We start from the raw sequence: 19,185 nt of genomic DNA on the forward strand, positions 1-19,185 counted from the left end.
TGGAAATTACAATTAAGCGATCTTTTAAATTGTCTTATAGTGATGAGATTAGCCTGTATCACAGATAAATAGCCTGCAATGTGTTGATAATTGTGACTCTTGCTCACAATGTGGAACTGCAGCAAATTAAACTTGTCAAGTCAGCGTCAACGTAAACATCGTAGCACTTTACAACTTCCGATGGACACTTTCAGATTGTGCCATAATTTTCTTTTAATGGTCAGACCTCACATCACCGGAAAACATTACGATGTACAGGATGAGGATCACATGACATGTTGAGGCAACAGAAGGCTACATTTTTTTAGGGTTTGCTGACTATGCAGCGTTATCCATACTGAGTGTTCTTCCCTCTACTGGTCAAATGAGAAACTGCAACACAGGAATTTAGTCAAACAAGCGTTGATGCAGACAAGTTGCCATATTAACATTTCCGATTAATACTACAGCAAGTCAGTAACAAAACTAACTAAAGCTGGGTTTCTCAAACTTATTATACCACGTACCACCTCAGAAAACATTGAGCTCTACAAATAACATGTAAGTGTTAAATAAAAATAAAGAATATTTATACTGTAATGTCACTATTGTCAGAAGAGTGTGTTTCCCTCTAGTGGTCATAGTGAGGAACTACAACACACGAATTTTGTCAAATCAGCGACATGATATATATTAAGATTTCCAGTGAGCACTTTCAAAATAAGGGAATAAAACTGAAACCACCGGAAATTATAATGAAATTAAAATTTTAATTGTTTCCTAGCAGTTAGAGGTTATTATTACAGACATTCTTACTTATTGTCAGTACCAGTTTAGACTTTTTCAACCAATTAAACCGTGTCATAAATAAGTAGTCTGCTATGTGTTGATAATCTTGAATTTTGCTGCCCTCCAGTGGTCACAGCTGGAACTGCAACACCCAACCTTAACTAAAACAGCATCGAAGTAGACATGACACAGACTTCTGGTGAATACTTTCAAAATAAAAGTGATCTGGTGGTCACAATTAGAAACACCAACTCCACGTTATTCAGCGGAAGGAACAGAGATCAAGGCCTCAGGCTTACAGCCACGCTAACTTTGTTAATGTCTCTTATGTTGTGTACAATGATGAAGATGTTGCTGTTGGACGCAGCACTAAAATGTGAACTATGGCACATTTATTTATTGAGTTTAACTTTAATATAATTGCTTACAGTACTTAAAGGAATGCACAATACATAATAATTAATTCATACAAATCTCATCACCTCATCCTTAAACTGTTCAAAGCAGTTTTTATCGTTATTGATGTTATTGTGTCAGACGTTCTTCCACATCCTCCATCACAGATATGGAGTGTTCACCTCGTAGGTTATTATTCCTACAATATGTTGTAATGTATTATTGATAAATTTGACCTTGGCAGGAAGGTCAGTTAACATGGTAAAACATTTATTCATACGTTGACATGAATCTAAGATGCCGTCTTGTATATATGTCTATTTTTTGTCTTGTTCTCCCTCTTCTTTTGCTCAGACTTGAACTTTACACTGAAAAAGAACATAACAAGCTCAGGCGCTTCCCCTGATACTCATAGTGCAAAGACATAATGTAAACACAACCACAAGAAAAAAACAAAACACTCTTTGAGCATCAGCATTTTCTGAACTGCCGCCTCTTTGGTTAAGCTTTGGTTCTGTGGGTAAAAACACCTTCAGGTTAGGGGAAAAGATTGTGGTTTTATTTATTTAAAGCAAAATAATACTAAATGTTGGAGACGGCGGTCTCCAGTAATCAGAGAAAAATGTTTTGATCAATTTTATTGTTTTTATGTTGTTGGGGGGTTTTTTTTCTCTCATTTTCATGCACAAGTGGCTCATAAATGATATGGTATCATGAAGTTTAATAGCAGATGTTTTTCAGCAACCTTTTAGTGTTTTGGGGGGATTTACTGTTCAACTATAATATTCATAGGTATATTTTCACTGGTGTATAATCACCTGAAGATAAGATTTATTTATTTATTATTTATTATTTATTTTTAATGTTCCGACAGTTGCCCAGAACAGACAAAATAAACACTGGCTCTAGATTCAGCCTTTCACATGTTGCCGGCTGCCGTACACGCGTGCAAGGACAGGGTGAGATGAGGTGTTTACAATCTCCAAGCTCACCATTAGATGATTATAAATCATACACGTTTATCTACTGGTTTGTGTCCCTGATGATTTTAAAACTGAATGTGTGAACCTGCTTCCTTAAAACTACAAACCGATTTCAAAGTTACCTTTTTTAATCAAATATTTTAGAAAAAATGGTGTCCAAGAATTTTTTTAAATCTATATTGGAAAATAATAACATTTTTGAAACGTTTCAAACTGTTTTCTGGACGTAGCACAGCACTGAGATGGACCGACTGAAGGTTACCAGTGACTTTTTAATGGCTGCTGCTCAGTTCTTGAGCCCCTGACGTCAGCTCAGACACAGAAATAGACATGTTTCAAAAATAAGCTCTATAATATTCATATACTATATAAGACACGGGGACGATTTTACACGCCTTCATCTCATCACACCTGGTTTTCTGCAACAATCTTTTTACCTGCCTGAACCAAAAATCTATTCACAGACTGCAGGACAGACAGAACTGAGCAGCTTTTAACCAGAAATAATAAACATGATCACATCAAGTACATTTTAAGATTTTACTGGTGACTTTTAAGGCTTTTCATGGCCACGCTCCCTCATGTATCACTGACCTTTGAGTATCCTACACACCAGGCCGTACTTGAGATCCTCAGGCAGAGGTCCTCTGTCTGTTTCACAGGCCCGGGTGAAAACTAAAGGGGACAGAGCGTTTTCAGTCAGGGGCCCCAAGGCTCTGGAACAATCCGCCTGAGGAAATCAGGTCGGCCCAAGTCAGCACTCTCTTTTAAATCCCTTCTTAAAACATACTGTTATCAGAGAGCCTTCTCTGATTTTACCTGAGTTGTAACTGGTTTTATTTCTAAAACTCTTTTTAATGTCCTATTCCTGCCATTTTACACTGCATTTTTTCATTGTTTTATCAGTTTTCTTTCAAAACTTGACGACTTTCCAAAACTTTGCTGCATTTATGAAGCACTTGGTAACATGCTATTTGATTTTACAGCCTTTGTGAAGCACTTTGTAATGTGGATTTTCAAGTTTTGGGGGTTTTTTTGGTCAGGACCAGTAACTCCCTGGAGTCTCTGCTGGTAGCTGGGTAATTTGGTGTGTATGATTTCTACATGGCTTAAACAAACATGATACAAAGCATTAGTTAGTGAGCTTTAAAGGTGCTGGTAGGCAGATTTTGAAGCTGCTGAATAGAGCCAGACTGGCTGTTTCCGCTTGTCTTTACAGTAAGTTTACTTCTACTACTATTTAATGAACACATATGATAATGGTATCCAATCAAACTCTCAGCAAGAAAGCAATTAAGAAAATTTCCAAAAATGTTTGGAATTCAGGTACTTGAATTTTCACAAAGACACTCTGAGAGTCAATGACAGCAGCTGTAGGTAAGATGGTATGAGATGAACGTGTTTTCTCATTCTGTCATCGTAATCTTCCTCTCCTCCTCCTGTTGTCAATGTCTCGTTCAATCCTCCTCAGTCTCCTCTCCCGCAGATCCTCAGGTATCACCTCCTCCCTATCATCATCATCAGGAGGAGGTGCAGGCGCACGCTGCCATCTCCTTCCTAAAAAAACCAAAACATTGTTGCTAAGTCTGTGCGTTACTGACATTTATTTGGCTCTTATCGACAGTGACTTTAAACCAAGTGACGGGAACAACAAAAGAATCTCGTTACAAATTAACAATCATCAGATGCATTTAAATACAAAAGACTTGTATAAAAATATTCAATTAAAATACAAGTAATTTGTCATTTTTTTAAAAATACAAAAATACATTCTATACAAACCAATATTATCACATTTTAGGCATTTATTAGCCTTATAGGCTATATTTTGTTATGTATAGCCTTATACAGGTCTGACCCTAACACCCGACATCATGATGTATGAAAGGGCTGGATACAGAGTTGAAGGCGGGGCTCTGGGTGTTCCTATGAACACCGCTCTGTGGCACATGGACCCAAAAAAGCCACTTACTGCTGTACAGAATTCACCTGGATGAACACACACTGTACGCGCTCTACAGGCTACAGCAGCACACTGCTGGCCGAGCGGCTAACTTCCTGTTTAGCCCTCCGTTAACTTTAAGGGGATAGAAGATTTAATCATGCAGCTCTTCTAGAGTTTAAACATGGTGATGAATCAAATCGATCAAATTCTGATGGTAAAACAAGTCATTTTGTGATGCTAAAAAAATAACTGTTGTTTTATTTTAGTGATGTTTTAAACAATATAAAATCACCACAGCTCCACCCCAAAGTAGCTGCACCTGGTTTCTTCTGTTTTTACAGGCTAATCACGATACGTCCAGCTTCTCCTGTGGGCTGGGCATCATTCCCCAGGTTTATAACATCATATACCCAGCCTGACTGAATCTTTTTTTTTTTCACTGCAGTTTCAAAGCAACAAATGCTCAGACGTGGTGTTTCCTGCTTATTTTGCTCCTGATATGTCTTGTAGCACATGAAAAACACCACATGGACAAAATTATTAGAAAGAAAGAAAGAAGAACCGTTTAATTGCAATAATCGTTATAGCCACTGAGATGTAACATTATCCAGCAGCTCACAGGAACTAAATAATGTTACAGATGAATCAACCCTCTGTGGTCATAACTTGTGTGACTTAAGACTCCTCAGATTTGTTGTTGTGGTTGTTAATTATAGAACTGTTTCCTCCAGTTTATCTTACTGATGTCAGGTTTTCATGTCACTATCACATATTTCTGACTTTGGCTCTCCCTCAGTATTAGGAGGAGAAAGGCACTGCAGCAAACAGTATTACATGGTGGTAACTCTCAGTGGATTTTAGCTACTGACTCTGACAACAAACTCTGTATATTTTATCTTATATTGTCCTATAAGTATGTTTTTTCGAACACTGTAATACCTGAAAATATGAAGTATAAGTTTCTCCATAATCTGTTTCCAAATGAAGACACAAGTTCTGAGGGAGAAGAAAAAAAACAGCATTTCAGTAAACATTACAAGAATTGTTAACATGCACCGACTCAGTGATAGAGTTTACATTATACAGTTCATCCCAGAATGAAAATTCAGTCATTATCTACACACCCTCATGGTGACTGAAGGTTGGGTTTAGTTTTTTAGTCCACAAAACACTGCTGGAGTTTCATATGGAAACGGTGTTGCAGAATCTCCCAAACAATGGAAGCGAATAGTGACCAATTTTCAAGCAAAATAACCCGACCTTAATCAACATGAGGGTGAGTCGACAATGACTGAATTTTCATTTTTAGGTGAACTATCCCTTTAACATTCAGACAGGTACAGATCGGCACCACTGACTGTATAAGAAGAATAGGACACTTTTTCGACCCGTCTTTGGGAAATTACTTTTTTAACCTTGTTATTTACACACACAGGCCCAAAATACAGACATGCACAAACAAAACCCCTACACATGCATCAGTGGACAAATGTCAGAGTGGGAGGGTTGTCACATAGTCAGTGCCTTGCTCAAGAGTCCATAAGCATCGTCCAGGAGGTGAGCTGGCACCTCTACAGCGACACTATACACACTTCTGAGGACCACTGCAGCTCCAGAGTTTAATTTTCACACAGACTGGACTGGTATCAGCCTACATGAGTCTAATATTTTTTGGGATTCATGTTTTAATGTGTCTCTTCATCGTCTGTGATAAAAAAAAAAAAAAACTTGGGATATGATGTTGCCAGAAAAGCAACATACCATGAAGTGTCGCTCCTGCCAGGCAGTGATTTTTTTCACAGTATGACGAAGACATTTCCTGACCTACTCTCTCACGCCTTCACCATCCTAGGAAATAAGTATCACTGGAGCCAGCTGATCTCCTCTCCACTTCCATCAGAGTTTCATAATTTTGAGACTCTATATTGATAACAGTGCAAAAACAGAAGAGTCCTCCTCTGTAGGCGCCAACCCTCACCTAAACCACACAGATTATTTCAAACATATGTGAACATGTGTGACGCAGACAATCTCCTAATGTGTGCTGCATGTGTAAAAGGGAACATTTGGGCGATGGCCCCACTCCCCATCTCACCCGACCCCCAACACAGAGGCGTTACAGCTAAGGACTGTACAACTCAGTCAACACGGATACCTATAGAATTGGTCTGTTTAAGAAAAAAAACATTCAGACCTGCACATATGTCCATGATGATCTCCAGAGGACCCACAGTGTAGAGCAGACCCACCAAGATACCTGCCAGGTGGGCAACCCAAGAGGTCCTGAGGAAGAAGAATACACTTGTGTTTAATGTTGTTCAAAATCTGCTAAGAATTAGTACATTTTACAGAACTGGGACATCACATTAATTGGTACAGTATCTCACCAGGGAGCAATAAGATGGATCAGCACCAGCTCCGCCCAGCTAGCAATACGACTGGACATACGAGTATTCAACACGAAAGTCACACCACCTGGGTTGTAATAGTTACTGACCACCTTCAGAGCAAACAGGACACCTAGAAACAGTTATATTGAGGAATATCATAAACTCAGGGATGGATATAATGAAGGGGGTTAGAAAAAAAAACATTTTCATGAGAACATTTTCATGTCAATTATAGTCAATTAAATGTTTGGTCTAAAAAATGTCAGATATTTTATAAAAGCTTATTAAATGCTAGTTTATAAGTAAAAAAAATCCCATCACAATTTACCTGAGCACAAGTTGACATACTTAAATGTCTTGTTTTGTACAACCAATAGTCTGAATCCCAAAAAGATTCAGTTTACCGTCACTGGAGTCAAAGAAATCTTAAAATTTACCAGTAAAATTTAGGCTTCAGTTTGAAAAGCCACTAAAATAATTAATGAAAAGAACTGCTGCTGATGTTTTGGTGCTGATTAACTAATTATTTCAGCTCTATTTTAAATGCTTACTTCATGCTATACAAGTTCACACAAAAATCTGTGAAACATTTGTGACTTGGTTTTGAAACATTCAATAAAAATAAAAACTTAAAAACGGTAACACTGTCAGTAGTTTGTACCCGAGAAGCCGACAACACACTCGCTGACGTCAGCCAACATGTACGGTCTGTATCCCACTAATGGATGAGGGACCATCATGAGTTTCCTCAGCTGTAACTGCAGCAGGATATAGACCGGTCCGATAAGCAGAAAGAAGACTGACAGCATGTAGACGACCCAGGCTCTGCCCAGACGACGCTCCAGCCAGATACCTTTCCACAGGAAGGACGCCATGTTGAAGCAGAGGTGCAAATTATTCACGTGGTGCAGGGGGGACAGGAGGAGGCGACGCCACTCGTCATACATGTACACATATTCGAAGTTCGCGCAGACCTGAGGATCGAATGGATAGAAAATAAAAACAATCAATCTAATAACAGAAATAATAATCATGTTTTACTGTAATCAGTGGTGGAAAGTACATTTATATACACAGATGCTAATTTCTCCAGGAGAATAAGGAAAGTAACTATCTATTTACTCAAGTACGGTACTTACAAATTCGAGGTACTTGTGCTGTACACTGATGGGAGCCACCTGTAGGCCATATCTTTTTACTGAATCTTAAATGCAAGATTTTTACTTATAATGAGTGTTTTTATAGTGTGGCATTAATCCTTTTAGGCTACTTAAAGAAAAGGACCAACCAAATATTATTCATACAGCTAACAGCAGGTTAGCTTAGCTTAGCTTAGCACAAACATTGGAAACTGGGGAACAGCTAATTAAATAATTACGTTATACATCGTTTATTTAAACCAATGTTATGCAAAAAAGTCAATTAGCTGTTTTATGGGTCACAGTTATAAGCAGGACTATATTCTTGACCAGGACCAGTTGCCAGGTGACCAGCGGAGACTCCAGGAGATTTTTGGTCCCAGCCAGTAGGTTTTCACATATAAGTTATTTGTCTCAGTGTTTTGGTAAATAACAAAAACATAGTAAGAGAAAATTGTATTAAATAAATAATATTAATGTCTCACATGAAAGCATAGCCACTATAAAAAAAAAGGCTGATTGTTGTTATGAAATTGACGACTCATTATTTCAGTTCGAAGCAACAGGGAAACGTCTAATGTTACACTGATGATTTACCTTCCACAGTGGAGCAGCAGGGAACACATAAAGACACACATTTAATCCCAGGACAGCCAGGGTGACCGGTGGGACGTTACTCAGACCCTCCCGGAAACCCCTCGGCATACTGAACACCCTCTGTGGAGAGATGGTTTAAAGGAAAAGTTCAGCATTTTGGTAAATACTCTTATTCATGCTCTTGCCAAGAGTGAAATGAGACAACTGATCCACCCTCATGTTTGTATGCTAAATATGAATCTGCCACCAGCAGCCTTTTAGCTTAGCTTATCGGCATATAAAATATCTTTGTTAAACAGCTTTGTTAAACAATTGATTCTGATTGGTTAATGACAGCATTCTGCAAGGTCTGTTATTACTGAATAGCAGACTGTTGATATGGACACAGTTCTGATCATACACTCTGAAGGAGCAGTAAAATAATTTATAAATTAATATTTTGTGTCAAAGTATTTTTCGGTAAGTTACCGTGTAATAGGCAGGACAATGTACAGTGCGGGTCTTTATCATGGTCATTATGGTGAAATGAAGACCCCTCTGCATCATGCCAGGCTCCTGCATCACCGTGTCGGGGTTTATTTCACCATAATGAGTCACCCACTGTGCATCAGCTCTTATATAAAGACTGGAAACAGAGGTAAATCAACTTATCTGGTCCAACAGGTAACAAAATATACAAACCAGCACCTCTGTAGTTTACTCAGTAAACTGTTGCATTGGTTTTGTTAAATTTAAACAAGAAAACAGGTATAAAAACATAAATTTACTGTTTTACAGGGGGATATGTGCAGGATTATTTGTTAGCTGGTAATGGTAATCGTCTGGAACCCTCACCATGTTGCCACCGAACATGGTGGCATGTTTGGCTCTGAAGAGCCCAGAATCTGTGCAGTGGATAGTGTTTAGGCGGAATACATCATGAAGTTTAAGTATTATAAAGGGAGCTGGGCAAGATGATTATTAGTTATTAGTGTCCTAACAATCTGGACTCTATTTGCAAATTTACTTTTACTCCTGGTTTTGTATTTTCCCCTATTAAAGGCAGCCATGTTGAAGGATTTTTTACCACTCAGTCTAACTAAGAGTGGCAGACCCTCTATAGAAAAATCTACTTACTTTTTCAGTAAAATCTGAAGGTTTAATTTTCTATTTCTATCATTCTGCCAGGGGAAAAACTAGCTGACTTTAATCAACAAATCTTACTGTGTTGGGCTCTTCTTTTTAAACATAATTACACTCCTCAAAATTGTATCCTGTGAAGCAAAACTTACATAGTTGATTTCTGTAGAATAGGACAGCACCCATGGAGTCACAATTAATAACTCAATACAACCCAAATGCAATAGTATCAAGAGGTACATTTATTCCACATGCATGATCAGACAACTGTGCATTGGTAATAATATATTATATATTGGTAATAATATTTCAGATGAAGCAGCTATCACAAGGTCAGGAATTAAATGCATAATATCCAAAATGCAGCCAGAAGAGAGGTGCAGTGATTTCAGCCCTGCCTGGTTTGTGAACAACATAATAATAACTTTATTTATATAGCACTTTCAAAAACAAAGTTTACAAAGTGCTTTGACAGACAAAGTAAAAGAGCACAAGAGTAGGATACCAAGGAAAAATAACAACAGAGGGCCAAACAGGAGTTAACTAAGACTGAAGTAAAACAAGACACAAGCAAAGACACTAAAACATAGAAAAAAACAATAAAACACAGTAAAAGAAATAAGAACAGTAAAACTAGAAAAACATGACACTAAGAATAAGTTAAAATGAAGAGGGCAGAGATTACAGAGACATAACATGATGTTGTCAAGTCAATATAAATGATGAAGGAATGGAATAAGACAACATCGACATCACATAAAAGCAAGTCAATAAAAATGGGTTCTAATAAGTGATTTAAAAGATGTCACTGATATAAATAAATACTGTAAACCAACTTTTGTAAGGTACTAGTCAGTATTTGTGGAAAACAGTGTAAATGACACTTACAAAGGTTCGTTCATATGATAATCACTTTCTGTAAGCCTTTATTTTGCCAGTGATAAAACTGCAACTTCATCCATGTTTTTATTTTGAAAGTGTATTTTGATATTATGGGCTTTTATTTTGGCACCCCTCTTGACTTTAGGGAAACTGCATCTAAAAATTAGAAAATTGACGTAAGGAAGGAAAATAAACGGTCTACTCACTGTTGCTCTGCAATATAATGGATTTTTATTGTATGATAAGCGCCTAGCTAACATGGGAAGAAGGTATTGTGAGATTTGATGTGTTTTATGACTGTGTTTAGTGACATGTGAAAGTATGAAAAGGTGTTTTAAATGTATTGTTGTAGCAGCCAGGCAATGTTAGCTTCTACAGAAATGTTTATATGGTCATGCCAGCCTTCTAGCTTTGCATGTGCTTTGATAAACGAGTGCTATATGTCAGTAAACATTATGATTCATATTTCATGGTTAAAGCTCTATTCAGGTAATATCCGTGTGCTTGTAAGGGCTCATTTATGTGTTTGCCCTTCATGTAGCTCTTGTGGTGTTTTCTGGAGAAAAGGTCGGAAGGAAGGAAAGTAAATTTGTGTTCAAAATAAGTCTGACAGCTGAACATAAATAAACGCCTCTGGAAACATCAGTATGCCTCACCGTTGCCTGCTACAAACGGCTCACCCCACAGTGTGGGCGGAGCTGACCGTCATACCGTCACATCTGGGAAACAACGCGCGGACATACAGGAGCTCACCTCGGTTTTGAGAACATCCAGCCTTTATTCACTGACAAACTCAAACCTAAACTGTAAATTTACAGCGCAGTCTCTGTACATATTCTGCCAGAATGACAGCTTCACTGCTCACCCCCCCCCCCCCTCATCGCACGTTTACCGTAACTCTGTCACCAGTAATTAGTCTGCCCCCCTCTGCCTGTGTGATGCTCGCTACAGTTACACACTCACGACGAAACGCTACTCTCACCAGTCATTAGTCTGCATGTTTGCTAGCTTACCTTTATCATCAGGACTGAATCCAACACAGTCCAGGAGCAGAGGCACTTTTCTTCTTTTTAATTAGTTAGCCCTGTAACTTTATTCCCAAAACGTCATGTTTCTTCTTCTAGTGAAAGTTGTTTTTCTGCTCAGCTGCACTGCCGCGTATTGACTGACCCCTGGTGGCGTAAGGTGCACACTACACAGCGCCTCAGGGTCAGTTTAATAGAAAGAGGAGCATTTGTATTTATAACAGTATTGAAAATCATATCGTCGGGATGTCTTTATACCCTGGTATAATTTAATACCTGTATATCGCTCAAGCCAAGTCCCTGCCTCATCTGATGATGCCTATTAAAGGCATAGTTCACCCCAAAATAAAAATGCAATCATTATTTGATACTCGCCCTCATGCTGATTGAGGGTCTGGTTTATTTTGTCAGTTCACATAACACTGCAGCACTGTTTCACAGGAATACAGTGCTAGAGAATCTAAGTGAATGGTGACCAGTTTTCAAACATAAAAAAACAACTGAAAAAATCAAAACAAACAAAAGTCTCCATACTGCTTGTCTGGAGTAATCCAAGTCTCCTAAAGTCCCGACATGCTGTTTGCAGTTCAGACAGAGTGCATGTACATGAGAATGTGGCTCCAAGTTTTTTTGTGTGTGTGTCCACAAAAATAGGCGAATCAGCCTTTAGCTTTTATGCTCCAAGCAGTTGAAACATGCTACCTGATCATGGCAGGGGTGCCACAACTCTATTCCTTTTTAGCTGTGCCTTTCACTTGTCTGTTTGACCGGTCTTAACTTTTATTTTTATTTTATTTTATTACTCTTATTTATTTTAAATGCTTTTAATTCTCATGTCTTTCTGATTTACTGGTTCGATGCTGGTTTTAATTTATTATATTTTGTATCTTAATTGGTTTTAACTGCAGCATAACTTTATGCATCTGTTCTTGTGGCTGCAACTTTTGTGTCTCACACTCTATGTGTGCGTCCACCTGGAATAAAATGTGCGTTATAAATAAAGTTTCGCTTGCTTTTGTGTGTTTTTGTCATGGTGTTGGATTTTGTTGGTTATTTATTGCGTACACTTTCTGAAGTAAATTTAATTCTACATACACACTTCATATTAACAACAAACAAATTAAGTAATTAATTGCATATATGTATATAATCTGAAGACTTTGTGACTTTTTTCAACACTAGAACATGATACTTACTCTTCCTATTAATTAATTAATCAATGCCTGTAGATGGAGAGATAAATAAATGTGTGAGTACATGAGAGTGGCAGCATTAATCATTAATTAATCCCACAGCGTATTCACATCGTTATATTTATACAAAAGTTTTTGTTTTTGTTTTTTGTCTTTTTCTTTTTTAAAAACCGTGTATTCATCCCTCCACAGGAAGTGCCTGTGCTGCTGCTGCCTCACGCAGAGTCAGCAACTGATGAGGAGATGACTGGTGGATCTGTGGGCCGACAACACCAAGGATGGAGGGAGGAAGAAACATGAAGGCGTTAAAAATTAGAGCTTTACATACTCACGCGTCCCTCGACTGTCGCCTGTTTAAGTTAAATCTTTAGTAGTCGAGCAGCAGCAGCGTCATGACTTGAGCCTCCGGTCCGCCTCTGTGCGCGCGCTCCCGAGGAACCAAACCCACACCTCATTATGGAGCACGGTACGTTACTTTTACGATAACGTTACTCCAGTACTGAACTTAAGTACGTCATTTCATACTACTTTATACTTATAGTCTGCTACATTTCAAAGGGAGATGCTGTATTTTTAACTCATTTTTCCAAACAAACTGTAGGTGAAAAGTGTTTGACTGGACACCAAAACTCTATAGCAAGTTTGCAAAAGATAGTAAATTAGACAAAACATTTAATTCATGCTTCAAAATCAAGTTAATGTGTCGGTATTATTTGGTCTAAAAGATGTCAGAATAAAGAGAAACATGTCCATTCCTGTTTCTGTAAATGTATAAAACTCAAAGATATTTAGTTTAATATATTAAACAGAAAAAAGGCAGCAAAACTCCATATTTGAGAGGCTGAAAACAAAATAGTGGTTTGCAGATTTTGTGAATTTCCCTAAACCAATCAACCAATTAAAAATTCTAATATACAAAACACTTTTTTTTTCACTTTAAGTCAAAGTTTAAGTTTCCTCATTCATCAAATGCTTCCAGACAAAACAATGTCACATGATGTGCAGTTACTGCCATGACTATTGATTAAACATCTGTGATAAACTGGTTAAATTCTTAATTAGGAATTAAAAAAAAAATGTTTTTCATTTGTCCATTTTACTATCAGATCATCTTATTGGGTATGGTTTGGATATGAATTCAAATTGTACTCAGTTCAAGTCCTAGGATGGACTACTGGCAGCTACAGGCATGGTTTTAGGTGGGGTGACAGTGAGTAAGTGAGAAGAAGTAAGTAAGTAAGAAGTGGCCCTGAATGTATTTCATTAAAAAACAAATAATTTGTAATTTTAAAATACAGTTGTACAAAAATGCATACACAGACTCCTCAATTGAAAAGAGGCTGAGAGGCTGCAAATTCAGGAATGCATGTTAGGTAGTTTTTAGCTTTTATTATATTTGCCAGTTCTGAAGCACATATGTTTGCCAGCTGCTCTTTTCTTTTGTTGTATGGGTGTCATTCATTAAAACCTCAATTTGTATGAAATATCTGATTATATTTTAAATACACTCTTCTATCTGAGGGTAAATCAGCACCAAACACCAAAGCAGATTCTTTAAAAAGCTATCATGAGGAACACAAATGTAGTTCCTTGTGCAATTCATGTGCATTTACCTAAAGACTGTGATTATGCTAATTTAGTTTTTTTCCACAATTTTAACTTGGGGATAAATATGTGCCTTTTTTGAGAAAGTATTTTGTTTCATATTAAATCTTTTTTTCTGCCCAGCAAAATATAAATGACAAAATACTGAAATTATTAAATATATATCTTAATTACACCTAACTCACATACTGCCCATATCTGTGTGTATATAGGTAGTTTCCATGATTGGTAGGAATCAGTTGGAACAAAGGTAGATGACAATTTGTTCCAAATTATCCATTTTGTCCATATTGTGATATATTTCTAAATCTCAGTGGGAAAGTCAGTCGTTCCATCTCATGAGGAGGTCTGTAACCATTTACATAATTGTTTTTTTTTTACAGTAATTTGTCGTTTCCTGCCTGTGTGTGTGTGTGTGTGTGTGTGTGTGTGTGTGTGTGTGTGTGTGTCTGGGGAGGAGAACAAAGAAGCAGCCATGCAGCATTCGTCTACCAAGGCTCTCCAACTATGGATTCTGAAATGTATTTTTCGTCAGGATTTCATCGTAAGACAATCGACAGTGTGTGTTAGTAGGTGTGATCATGACATATAATAGTTTTTGTCTGTTTTAGTTACTTTAACACTTTTTTCACTTCTGTTCCGATAAAGAAGCAGCTGATCCAGACGTGAGAAAAAAACTTTGGCCATCAACAGGCGTCAAAAAGCAGGTAAAAACGTTACACATTCTTATAATAAATCTGAACACACTTAACATACTCACACGTCAGCTGACTGTCGCCTGTTGAAGTTGTGTTATCTTTTCTCTGGGGTTTGTGGCACCTTCATCCCAGCCTCTGCTGAATAAAAATGGCCACCCTTCCGACTGTGTCTGGCATACGTCCTGTGGTAAATGAACCCTCATTACATCAAGTCTGCGATGGCATAAGATTAGCCGCAGATGGACACGTCATCGGCGTCTCCTGTGGAAGCCCATTTATGCCAATGCAATGAAAAAAAGATCCAGGAAGCTACAGAGGAACCAGCTTTGGCAGACACAAAATAAGACAGATGAAGCTGAAGTGGCATTTTTAAATGACCAACAGCTACAAACATCTGGCACACAGGCCTGTGAAAATTTCATTCATTTCATTGCTTCCATATAAGACACGTCACAGGATGTTCCCGCTCAATCCGAAAGGAGACATTTTGATTCAAATGAATCAAGTGGTGAAACTCTACAGCGACATTCGGCTGACGTGTGAGTATGTGAAGTTTGTTCAGATCTATTATAGAAATGTATAATGTTTTGACCTGCTTTTGATGCTTGTTGATCGTTTCTCGTGTCGTCTGCTCCTTTATCAGAATAAAAGTGTAACTAAGTGCAAAAGTGTAACTAAAACAGACAAACTCGATCACGTCACGCACAACATGCTAACATAAACTGTTGATTATCTTACGGCAGAATCCTGACTAAAAATGCATTTAAAAGAATCCATAGTTGGTGAGCCTTGATAGATGAATGCTGGATGGCTGTTTCTGTGTTCTTCTCTCTGCTCACACACACACACACACACACACACACACACACACACACACACACACACACACACACACACACACAAATACAAACAGGAAATGCAGCAGAAAAACATGCAATCATTTGTAAATGGTTACAGACGGAACCATCTCATGGGATGGAAAGACTGACTTTAACACTGAGATTGAAAAATAACATATACAGTAAATGACTTTACTTGGGTGATGTTGAATGTACCATTATTATATCCATTCCCGAGTTTATGATGCTCCTTGTTTTAACTGTTTCTAGGTGTCCTGTTCGCTCTGACGGTGGTCACTGAACATTACCATCCAGGTGGTGTGAATATTCCTGTCAAACCAGTTCGCCATGTGGGTGAAATTAAAAATGATCCATGCACTTGAGCCCAGGTGAGACACTGTACCAGTTAATGATGAAAATTTTACCTGCTCTGTGCCCAATTATAACCAATCCAGTCCTTTTTTTTTTTCCAACCAGTTTGAATTTCTTTAAAGTGGACGGTCACTTCAGCCTCCTCTTCCACTTCTGCTAATTTCCTGGTCCATTTTGTTTCTTTTATTCCTCTTTATATCAAACATAAGCCACAAGCAACAGCATTTATTGTTTTTTCCTTGTTTATTAAATCTGCCTTAAACTAATAGTGGAAAATATTACATAGAGCCGAAGATGTAATATTGATTTACATTTGTGATAAACAATTTTCATACAACAGCTTGTGTTTGTCATGTGATGCAGCAAGTACACCTCAGTGTGAACGGTGTGCTGGTAAAGGTTTACTCAGTCATTCACCCCCAAACTGGGACACTTCTGGGGCAAGTCCATCTTTGTTCTTTTCCGGCTTTTCAAATGGAATTTCCCACTCAGTCGTTACAAAAAGCAGTGATGTAGGTTACAGCACCTTCTCTCCCCTCCCAACACATGAAAGGAGTTGATTTTGCAACTTTTGTATGTTCTGAGCTGCTATAGTCTAAAAAAAAAAAAACAGATTAAAATCACAAAACTGTGCTGTGTACAATGCTGTGTACTGCAGACATAAAACTTAAATCTGCAGATTTTTTTTTTCCATAGACTTTAGTTTGCAAGCTATATAAACCCCCCTGTCTCCTGCCTCTGGGAATTGCTGCTTCAGCAGGACAAGAAAGCAGCAGTCCCAGAGTGCGGTGCTGTTTTGCACAGCCGCTCATTGTATTTACCTTTAAGATTGCGAGAAAACAACACCAGGCTGCTGCAGTTCAATGTACGAGGTGAGATGCATCAGAATTCTTGCTACAATCATCAGCAAATCAATGTCTTTAGTAAGTAAAAGTATTTAGTAATCGTTACACCTTCACCAAAGCTCTTTTGCACACTGCTGCACATACATGACCAAAAAAAGAGGGTGTGCATGGAGACAAATTGTCCACGCATCAAACCCACCTCACATTTATCATTTAGATTTCAACTGAGGGTGCAAAGTATTAAACTGAGGGTGAAGTGCATGCTTTTGCACTCTCACAGCCTGTTTAACTGTGGTGAAAACCAAGACAATGTGTTAGTGACTGTTGAAAACTAGGACATATTAGTGTTTTACAAATATCTGTCAGGACTTCTGAGTATCTGTTCACACTTGAACAACATGTTTTCAAACATTTGCTGTGGTCTCCGTGAGCAACAGTAAATGACTCTGATTAATACATCATATAATGAAGTGTATTTTTCATGCTGTGATCTGTGCTCTTCTTCAGGGCCTCTTTGATCAGTCACCTGGCAGGTGTCCTGGTGGGTCTGCTCTGCACTGTGGGTCCTCTGGAGACCATCATGAAGACATGTGCAGGTCTTATAATGTAGGTTACTGTCATAGACACATGGTTCACATGTTTGTGTTGACGAGCTTCACATCATAACATCTATGTTTGTTAAGTGACTGATGTGGAAAACTAGTTCCTCATGTCAGTCTTCAATTTCATGAATAAAAGAATAACTTGACGAGTTTCAGTTTTCCTGACTTTAATATATGAGTTCAACACAACACAAATCGGTTAACAAATAAAAATTCTATTCCGAGGTCCATTTTATCTGTAACACCAGGCAGGCCGGCACCTCCTAACATAAACCCAGTGTTGGGAGAGCTGCATTTAAAACGTGCTCCACGACAGATTACTGAAAACATGTCCAGAAATGTTATTTGTAATGTATTACATTAGATTACTCAAATAATATAATCTAAATACTTTGGATTGCTTTTGGAAGACCAAAAAATCGTCTTACTGAGCCCATTTGTCTGGGTCACTCTGAATATTGCTTTTGGGAATCACTTCATTGGAAAGATCTCTTTACTTTTCACACAGATCAGCTTATGCGCACCACAAACAATATAATGTGAATAATGTGTTGAATAAACGGATCGTATTTATGGCTAATTAGCATAACATATCAGCAATTCAGCTAAGCTAATTAGCCAGTTAGTTAGCCAAACTAACAAGCAAGTCAAGTCAAATTTTACTTTCTGTGCAGATATTTTTAATGCATGTCTATACATTCCTCTTGTGTTGTTTTTTCACATTACTCAGTAGAAGTGTACAAAAAATGAATAAAGGCTGCATAGATGAGGGGTTTCCTGTACCTTTTCTATCTTGTGACTGAGAAGGAATTGAAAACATCTGTTTTAAACAATACCTGGCCCAAACCAGCCCTGCTGTGGTGGTAAATCCAAACAAATCCTTTTCAATTTGATTAACGATAACATATTTCTTATGGGTGTAAATATTTTTGACATCAGTGCATGACTTTAATATTCAAAGTGTTGTATGATCATGAGGAGAGAACTTCTTCCACATACATGAACTGATTCAAATCATTCACACGTCAGCTCAGTTACGACATTCTCGCTTACATTCTGAATTTTGTTAACCAAATATTCCTGTTTTTTTCCAGGACTTTTCCCCCCATTTAAAAGTCTCTGGCAGAATCTTCAAAATTGCCACAATTTCTACTCATGCACACTTTCAGCTGGAAATTACACATCTTTCAGACATTTCAGCTCTAATTCAACTTTGAAATCCCATAAACACTTTTCAAAACATTAAACCTTCCTTGATGATTAGTTTTAATGGAAGTCAATTAGAAAACTCTTCAACCTCATCTTCATCCTCTCACCGTTCATTCATACATCCACATAGAAACTCCATTCAGACTTTGTAACGTTCACGGTAAGTTGGACTTTCATCCATCAATTCAATATCTTCGATTTCAATATCTTCATCTACTTTTTCCACAGTCACAGCTAACAATTCATGAAATGTTCAGGCCTTCTCAGACTTTTACATTAGAGAGGAGGTGTAAAATCATCCAAAATTTTCTTTTAATTTGCTCACACACCCACAATTTTCACTCCAAATACATAATTTATACATCAAATCATATGAAACAGACATGTGACCACAGACATGTGACCACGCAGGCAAACAGACTTCTACTTTTTGCTTGGTGAGCTCTGATAGGGCAGGACTGCCGACCAACCTCTCAATAAGCTCCCACATTAACTGAGAGCCAAAATTTCTGTAGGAACTGGATAGTGAATGCTAAGATGGTGTCCATTCAGTCCAATGAGCGTTGCTTGCCTGGTGC

General features: G+C 37.8%; 1 protein-coding gene and 1 long non-coding RNA gene across 2 annotated transcripts; one reads left to right on the forward strand and one right to left on the reverse strand.

The window, feature by feature from the left end:
- Nucleotides 1-2,399: 2,399 nt before the first annotated feature.
- Nucleotides 2,400-8,334, reverse strand: LOC146328537 (rhomboid-related protein 4-like). Its single transcript, XM_084716408.1, has 6 exons — nt 8,219-8,334; nt 7,144-7,456; nt 6,480-6,612; nt 6,287-6,375; nt 5,032-5,088; nt 2,400-3,704 (listed from the first exon to the last, which is right to left on the reverse strand). Exons 1-6 carry the CDS (start codon nt 8,324-8,326, stop codon nt 3,562-3,564), a joined length of 843 nt encoding a protein of 280 aa, XP_084572534.1. The 5' UTR covers nt 8,327-8,334; the 3' UTR covers nt 2,400-3,561.
- A 6,121-nt stretch (nt 8,335-14,455) lies between these two features.
- Nucleotides 14,456-15,004, forward strand: LOC146328538 (uncharacterized). Its single transcript, XR_014769945.1, has 3 exons — nt 14,456-14,586; nt 14,691-14,749; nt 14,873-15,004. It is a non-coding gene; the product is annotated as an uncharacterized LOC146328538 (long non-coding RNA).
- Nucleotides 15,005-19,185: the final 4,181 nt, after the last annotated feature.

The sequence above is a fragment of the Lutjanus erythropterus genome, chromosome 4 (genome assembly GCF_056507025.1).
Source record: "Lutjanus erythropterus isolate fLutEry1 chromosome 4, fLutEry1.hap2, whole genome shotgun sequence".
NCBI classification, from domain to species: domain Eukaryota; kingdom Metazoa; phylum Chordata; class Actinopteri; order Lutjaniformes; family Lutjanidae; genus Lutjanus; species Lutjanus erythropterus.